Genomic DNA, 7,665 nt, shown 5'->3' with positions numbered 1-7,665 from the left:
CCTCAGTACCCCACCAGCTCCCTCCCTCCCACCCCCTGCCCTCCTCCTCAGACTCCCACAGCTCCCTCCTGCCCGTCCCCCCTCAGACGTACCACAGCTCCTCCTGCCAACCCCCTGCCCTCCCCCCTCAGATTACCCGCACAGCTCCCTCCTCACCACCCTGCCCTCTCCTCCTCAGAACACCCACAAGCTTCCCTCCTGCCCGTCCCCCTCAGACGTACACCACGCCCTCCTGCCCAACCCCTGCCCTCCCCCCTTCAGATACCACAGCTCCCTCCGCCAACCCACTGCCCTCCCCCTCAGCACCCACAGCGTCCCTCCTGCCAACCCTGCCCTCCCCCTCAGACACCCCACAGCTCCCTCCTGGCCAACCCTCCCTCCCCCTCAGATACCCCAGCAGCTCCCTCCTGCCCAACCCTGCCGCTCCCGCCCTCAGACACCTCCACCAGCACTTTCCCTGCTCTACAACCCTGCCTCCCCCCTCAGACACCCCACAGCTTCCCTCCTCCCACCCTGCCTCCCCCCCCCTCAGAACCACAGCCTCCCTCTGCCCAACCCTGCCCTTCCCCCTCAGGATACCACACAGCTCCCTCCTGCCCACCCTCCTCCATCAGACACCCCCCAGCTCCCCTGCCCAACCCCTGCCCTCCCCCCTCAGACACCCCACAGCTCCCTCCTGCCCAACCCCTGCCCTCCCCCCTCAGACACCCACAACCCTCGGCTTCGTCCTGACCAACCTCTGTCCCTCAGAAACCTCTCCCAGTTTGATCGCCTCCATGCCGGCCTAACTTCCCTGGAGCTCAGATCCAGCTCCATGGCTCGGGGGGCTGCCTCCCACTTGGCCCCCCAGCTCAAGTCCCCTTATCCAATGCACAGGCTCGGCCCCTGCTGGCCGCCATGTCCCCCACACTCCGGCAGAGCATGCAGGATGCCTCTGATCTGCAACAGCCCCATTGTGCCTCCTCCCTCTGCTGCCTGGAAACCCCCAGGCCAATCCTGTCCCCACTTCCATGGCGAGCGCATCAAGGGGTGGGGGAAGATCGTGGTGGGTCAATGCTGGCGATTCGTCCCGTCTGATGGGAATAACAAACTGGCCTGAACGACGCACTGCAGCTTGTAGTGTAGGGAACAATTTGTCCATGACTGGGGTCGCTCTGTCTAAGGCTATCCTGGCTCCTGGGCCTGTAGGGCTTGCTCTCCATAGGAGGCGGATGATGCTCCGGCTGCTCAACAAGTGAAGACAGCACCATTTTCCCTTACCCATGTAACCCTCCCGCGGCACCTCGCGAGGGGCCTGACTCAAAGCCTCCAGCAGTCACTGGAAAGCCGCCCTTCTGGAGCAAGCTGTACCCCCCTGCAGCCAGACAGGCATTGCTTAGCCAGCTTCTGCAGGGGCCATTTCCAATGTGATCTGAGAGCTCACCGCCTCCAGCTACAAATGAGAGGCAGAAGCATTTAACCCAAAATAATTTTATTGTTGCTGTTGCTTCTGATACAAAAAGGGATCCACAAAGAGCTGCTCGCTCTGCGGGGCAAGGTGGGCACAGCTTCTGCACTGAGTGTGCCCAGCGCATCTGAAAACCAACTAGCAAGAAATGTCAATAAACACAAATCACCACACTAGACCGGAATGAATGAAAACATTTTGCTTTCTCATTTGAGACATTTGGCTCAACACACACACATAAATCCCCACCTCTGCTAATTTATTATTATTATTAATAATAATTTTTTTAAAAGCACCCTTTGGTAAAAAAACAAAACAAAAACAGGCCACCTGTCACGTCATGAGGTCTGATACTCTTGCAAAATCCAGCTTTGTGTGGTTTGCAGCTGCATTGTGCAAAAGCGTTTTCAAGTTTGATATTAGCCAAAGTACAGTATACACACACTTCCCCTACATGCCATGTGGTGGCAGCATCCCAGGAAAGAACAGAAATGAAAAAACAACCCCCACCCCAAAGTACCAAAAAGCTACAGGAATATGCTCTCCTCACAACGATGAGCATTGGTGGTTACACATAAATATGAAGGGTGGATACAGTGCAGTAACCCTGACAATTCAGTACCAGCACCAGCTTCTGCGAGCTGAAAGCACCATTGATCTGGGGATCTATCAGGTAGTCTTGTGTGTTACAATGAGTGAATTAGCACCTTTGTTTCCTTTTGCTGATGCACAGTGTTGATGCAGAACCAAAAAACAAACAAACCTCAAAACCGACTTACACAAAAAACGGAAAAAAGAGTTTCATGCAAAACTAGAAAATGGTCATGTAGAAAACAGTCGTATGCAAAATCACCCTCTTGGCAGGAGGCAAGGGCTCTCAGTACGAACCTGTTTGCTCAGGCCTTCAGCGGCTGCAAGGAGACAGATTCTTTGCAATCCGATTTTGCAGGTTGTTTTTAGTGCATTTAGTTTGTCTACACTGACCAGCGGATTAGTATTTCTGACATCATATTGGAGTGACCAGAGCAGAATCCCATATTTGCAAGTGCCCCTAACTGTGGGTATCTGGCCAAAGGCCCTGAGGTGACTCAAACCAGACACCTCCAAACTGGCACCCAAAATCAGGGACCATTTTGAAAATATGGGCCTAAATGCCCATGAGCCATGTCCCTCTCCCCTGTGGGCCTGCAGTGCCACTTCTCAGCACACCTCTCCTGCTCCTGCTCAGGGGGACCTCTAGGGGAACTCGCAAACACTCCCAGCAGTGGGTCCAGGATCCCCCACTGGGCCAAAGAACCCCCAATTCCTACTAGCAGGAAGGGCCTATCTGTGCTGTGCTAAGACTCACTACATCTCTCGTGGCAATTGAGTTTGTTCAACCACAATCAAAGCATACAACTGTACGCCTCCCCCAAAGCTACTCAGCACCTGCTGGTGACAGAAGGACGTACGTTAACCTCTGCAGTTGCTGGAGCTGTAGGAACAACCCTTCCAAACTCCACTCTGTGGAGAGGGTGCCAGCAGTACCAGCTAGTATTGCACATGTTCAGAACACCGCAGTATTGAAGCCTTAAACTGGAACAGAAGCCTGCAGTCCTTCAGACTGGCTAGCTTGCAGTGTGAGGGTACATGGCATAATCCAAACTGGCCCTTCACTCCAAGTGGGGCCAAATTAACCCTTTTTTTTTGGCATTTAAAAGGACAAATGCAGGACCTGATGGAAGACAATATAAAAAAAGAGCACGGCAGATAGCGAGCAGCCAGTGTCGGCTGAGGAGGATTTTCCAGAGCACCATTATGGCAATGCAGAAGCAAAGGAAAAACCAGATACGTTGGGAAATGACACCAATACAGCAGCTTCTTTAGAGGTCACTTCTGAGCTCTGTCCTCAGCCACTGCCCATCTCCTAGCTTGTGGATGGCAAGCAGCCCCTGGCCTTGGAAGACAGGGAGGTTTCAATGGGAAAATCTTTGTCAGCTCAGACTAACAGTGTCATGTTTAAGGGAAGAGGACAGAGCTGCCCACTGCAGGGGATGAGAGCACAGAGGGAGACACAGCTTCAGACAACAGGGTTTCAAACCATGGACAAAGATTTAACAAGCTCTTTTGGGGGGTTGCTTGGTGCGTAACACAGGTGCTCTGTGAAGCAGAGTGGCCCTTAGCTGCCCAGGCCCAGTGCTGAGTCCAGGGGCACATTTCCCAGCAGTCGGACAGCGTGGCCGGCGAGGTGCTGGCACAGGGGTGTGGCGATGGCACAGGGGTGTGGCGATAGCAAAGGAGTTTGTTTCCAGGTGTGGGTGGCGCTGCTAAGAACTGGGCTGTGGCTGGCTGGGTGGCTGGTTGGTTCTCATGGTGGCTAGTAAAGCTGGAGCTGAAACCTCATCCTGAGTGCTTGGCCAAGCTCCCCTGCCAAGTAGTTGAGGTCGTTCTTGGCCTCCAGTTTCTGCAGTTCCTTTTTGCGATACAGGGGCACACTCACGATCTCCAGCAGGTAGGTGCCAGGCACGATCTTCTTGTGGCCGAGGTGCAGGTAGCTGAGTCCTTCTTTCTGGTGGATGCGGAAGTAGCCGTCCTCGTTGCCATGAGAGACCACGTAGCGCACACGGTTTTTGAGGGCCTCCACAGCCGGCAGCAGCTCCAGGATGTGCTCCTTGTGGTCCAGGGCCGAGAGGTTCAGGCTCATGGACAGGGGAGCATCAATATCCATGCTGGCCAGACTCACTGAGGGCTTCTAGGGAGAAGAAGGCAGGGCACCTTAATGAACTGGCACAAAGGATAGTCTGGCCAGGCCCAGAAAGGCCTGGGTGTGAGAAGGGAGCCTGCCCAGGGCACCCAAAGCAGCTCGGAGAAGTGGTTCCAGTGTAGGGTTGCCAGGTGTACAGTTTTCGACTGGAAAGTCCAGTCGAAAAGGGACCTTGGCCGTTAAAAGTACGGTCGGTGGCGCAGCGGGGCTAAGGCAGGCTCCCTGCCTGCCCCGGCTCCGTGTGACTCCTGGAAGCAGCAGCATGTCCCCCCTCTGGCTTCTACGTGTAGGGGAAGCCAGAGAGCTCTGCATGCTGCCCATGCCCCAAGTGCCAGCTCTGCAGCTCCCATTGGCCAGGAACCGTGGAGCTGGAGGGGGAACATGCCGCTGCTTCCAGGAGCTGCTTGAGGTAAGCGCCACCTGGAGCCAGCACCCCTGACCCCCAACCCTGATCCCCCTCTCGCCTTCTGAACCCCTCGGTCCCAGCCCAGAGCACCCTCCTGCATCCCAAACCCTTTATCCCCAACCCCACCGCAGACCCCACACCACCAGCCAAAACCCTCACCCCTTAGTGCCCCAACTCCCTGCCTCAACCCAGAGCCCCCTCTCACACTCCGAACCATTTAGCCTCAGCCCGGAGTCCCCTCTTGCACCCCAAACCCCTCATCCCCAGCCCCACACCAGAGTCCGCACCTCCAGCCAGAGCCCTAGCTCCTCCCACACCCTAACCCCCCGCCCCAGCTGAGAGCCCCCTCCCACACTCCGAGCTCCTCATATCTGGCCCCATGTCAGAGCCACACCCCCAGCCAGAGACCTTCCCCCCTCCTGCATCCCAATTCACTGAGCCAGCCCAGTGAAAATGAGCAAGTGAGTGAGGGTGGGGAGAGTAGCAACAGAAGGAGGGGGGATGGAGGAGCAGGAGTGGGGCCTCAGAGAAGCAGCGGGGCAGGGGTGGGACCTTGGAGGAGGGGAAGGGCAAGGGTGTTTGGTTTTGTGTGAGTAGAAAGTTGGCAACCCTACTCCAGCGTTGGGGAACCCACGTGCTCCCAGGGCAGCTGCTTCTATTGCCAAAACATTTCTCAGACTTAGTTTTTCTTCCTGCTTTGCCGGACTCCCCTGGGTGGCTGACCCAGGCCAGTAACTCCTGGCTCTGCCCTGCTGGCCAGTGAAGGTTCTGACTGTGCCTGCCTGGCACTGCCCTGTGGCTTGGGGTACATGCAAACCACGCAATAGAGTGAAGAAATGTCCCTGTTGTGCTGAAACGCTACCTGGCAAGGCAGGTGTTCACAGCTAGAAGGGACCATTAGACCATCGCCTCTGACCCCCTGCATATCACACAGGACAAAGACCCTCCCCTCGGATTGCTGAATCCAGCCCCCCAGTGCTTTCAGACAGAGACGGCCTGCCAGGGGATGGAGAATTCACTCGGACTCTGGCAGGCTGTCCCAGTGTTGTTTATTATTGAAGAGGGATACAAATTAAAATGCTCCTTGATCTGAATGAAGTGTAAGGATGTGTGCCCATGCACTGGTGCAGGGCTGTCTCCGATGGTGCCTGGGAGTGTCACCAAGGCCTGCACTCCAGGGTTTGACTCCAGTAGCCCTGGTCTGACTGGGTGAGGGGGGCTCGGCAGATGGCTGAGCTGAGGGACAGAAGGGGTGCACAAGGGTCTGTGATGGTGGCCGGGTGCCTGTCTCCCCTGTGAATATGTCAGGGGGGTGCATGGTTTGGTCCCAGATAATACCCCGTACTACGGGGACTCAGCAGCCTCCCAGCCAATGGGGACGGCCCTCCCTCTCTCCTGGGGTTCTGAATTCACTGAGGCACAGGGAAGGCTGATGGGGTGGGTCTCTCTGGGCAGAGGTTCATTCTGTGACTGTCTCAGTGGTGCTGGGCTGGTGATGCCACACAGCTCTCTCCCAGACAGTGCGTGGGCCTGGCTCTCAGCTTGCCTCGAGCTGTCTGGAGGGCTGTGCATTACCTGGTGCCCCATAGTCCCGTTGATGCTGCGGCGCTGCCGGCCCCGCTTGGGGTAGCCATTTATCTTGCACTCGTAGCAGGTCTCGTGGGAGAGCAGGTTCTCCTCATCCTCCTCTGGAGGGGCAGGCAGGTAGGAGCCTTTGCCGAAGCCGAGTCCAGAAATACAGTGCCTGAGGCCAGAGGAGTAAACAGTGGGACAGGATTCACTCAGAACCCCCATAACACATGGCGCTCTCTAGTGCCAAGGCCTATGAGGTGGGACTGGGCACACACCCAGGGCTGTACCTGTGTCTGCCAGGTGGTGGGTGGGGTGTGCAGTGCACAGCACAATGTATGCATATGCTGCAACAAGGAGCCTGGGTTTCAGTGAGGAGAGGGTTAATGGGATGTGCTCCCCTCTGCTGGGGCACTCAGACGGGGTACACAGACACAGAACCCCATCCTGGGCAGCATTGGAAGAACCCAGGCAAGCATCCGGGTATGTGTCTGTGCACATGTGGGCAGCTGTGCATGACTGAGCATGCCTGGGAGTGGGAGCGGGCATGGGTGTCCTTGCATGAGTATGCACCTGGGAGTGTAAGCGCACAAGCGGGTGTGTCTGTGGGACTGTACAGACACTCACAGGATATGTCTGAGCTCAGACTGCTGCGGAGGAGGGCTCTGGCACAGAGCTAGCGTGAGCCTGGGGGTCAGCGCCTGCCTAGGTAATGGAGCAGCCCCATCTGCTCACCCTTGTCCAGCTCGGAAGTATCCCCCAGGGCAGCCGCACAGGTAGCCCCCATCAGTGTTGGAGCAGCCGTAGCTGCAGGGGCTGCCACCGGCTGAGCACTCGTCCACATCCTGGCACCCGCCGAAGGCCTGGTCGAAGTCAAAGCCGGACGGACAGACGCACTTGAAGCTGCCCAGAGTGTTGTAGCAGGAGGCGGAGCCGCAGGCAGAGGGGCTGGTGCACTCGTTTTCATCTGGAACCAGGACAGAGCAAAGGGCTCAGGCTCCTGGAGCCCAACAGAAGGGGACGGCTGTGGGTGGGAGACCCTGCTAATGGTCACTGCTCCAGCTCCCCGCTGCCTCCATCCTCTGCCAGTGAGATTAACGAGCCCCCGGCTCAGCCCCTTGGCCAAACACTGGGAAAAGGAGGAGATGAAGGACATCATCTTCCAACAGGGGGCCTGGCCCCTCCCTTAGGTGCCTAACGGGCTGATCTGCTGTCAGGAATGTGGAGCAGTGTAGCGGGGTAGTCACCCTGCTCCTGCCTGGAAGGGCTGAAAGCAGCCCGGGAGAGGGCTGGGACAGAGAAAAGCTGGGCTGATGGGGCAAGCAGCCACAGCTGCAGCCAGTGCAATCAGGGCCCAGCTGGCCCTTATAAGAGGGCCAGGGCCAGAAGCCAGAGAGAGACTCTCTCTAGCTTTGAGAGGGAGGGACCTGGCTGCAGGGAGCTGAGAGAAGGGACCTGGAGTGGAGCAGGGCTGGGGCAAGGCCAAGGGAGCTGGGGAGC

The 7,665-nt window shown here is 57.1% G+C and overlaps 1 protein-coding gene across 1 annotated transcript in view; it reads right to left on the bottom strand.

Annotated features, from left to right (window-relative positions):
• Positions 1-2,464: 2,464 nt before the first annotated feature.
• The window catches only part of FBN3 (fibrillin 3), a 264,037-nt gene continuing 258,836 nt past the window's right edge, over positions 2,465-7,665 (bottom strand). The window contains exons 58-60 of the mRNA XM_032799200.2: positions 6,901-7,132; positions 6,172-6,340; positions 2,465-4,178 (exon numbers count right to left, since the gene is read on the bottom strand). Coding sequence (XP_032655091.1) covers positions 3,804-4,178; positions 6,172-6,340; positions 6,901-7,132 — 776 coding nt within the window. The 3' untranslated portion in view covers positions 2,465-3,803. The remainder of the gene's footprint in view (positions 4,179-6,171; positions 6,341-6,900; positions 7,133-7,665) is intronic.

Source organism: Chelonoidis abingdonii, chromosome 11, assembly GCF_003597395.2.
Source record: "Chelonoidis abingdonii isolate Lonesome George chromosome 11, CheloAbing_2.0, whole genome shotgun sequence".
In the NCBI taxonomy this organism is placed as follows: Eukaryota; Metazoa; Chordata; order Testudines; family Testudinidae; genus Chelonoidis; species Chelonoidis abingdonii.
The sequence above is the reverse complement of the archived record's forward strand: the minus strand, read 5'-3'. Positions and strand labels throughout refer to the sequence as shown.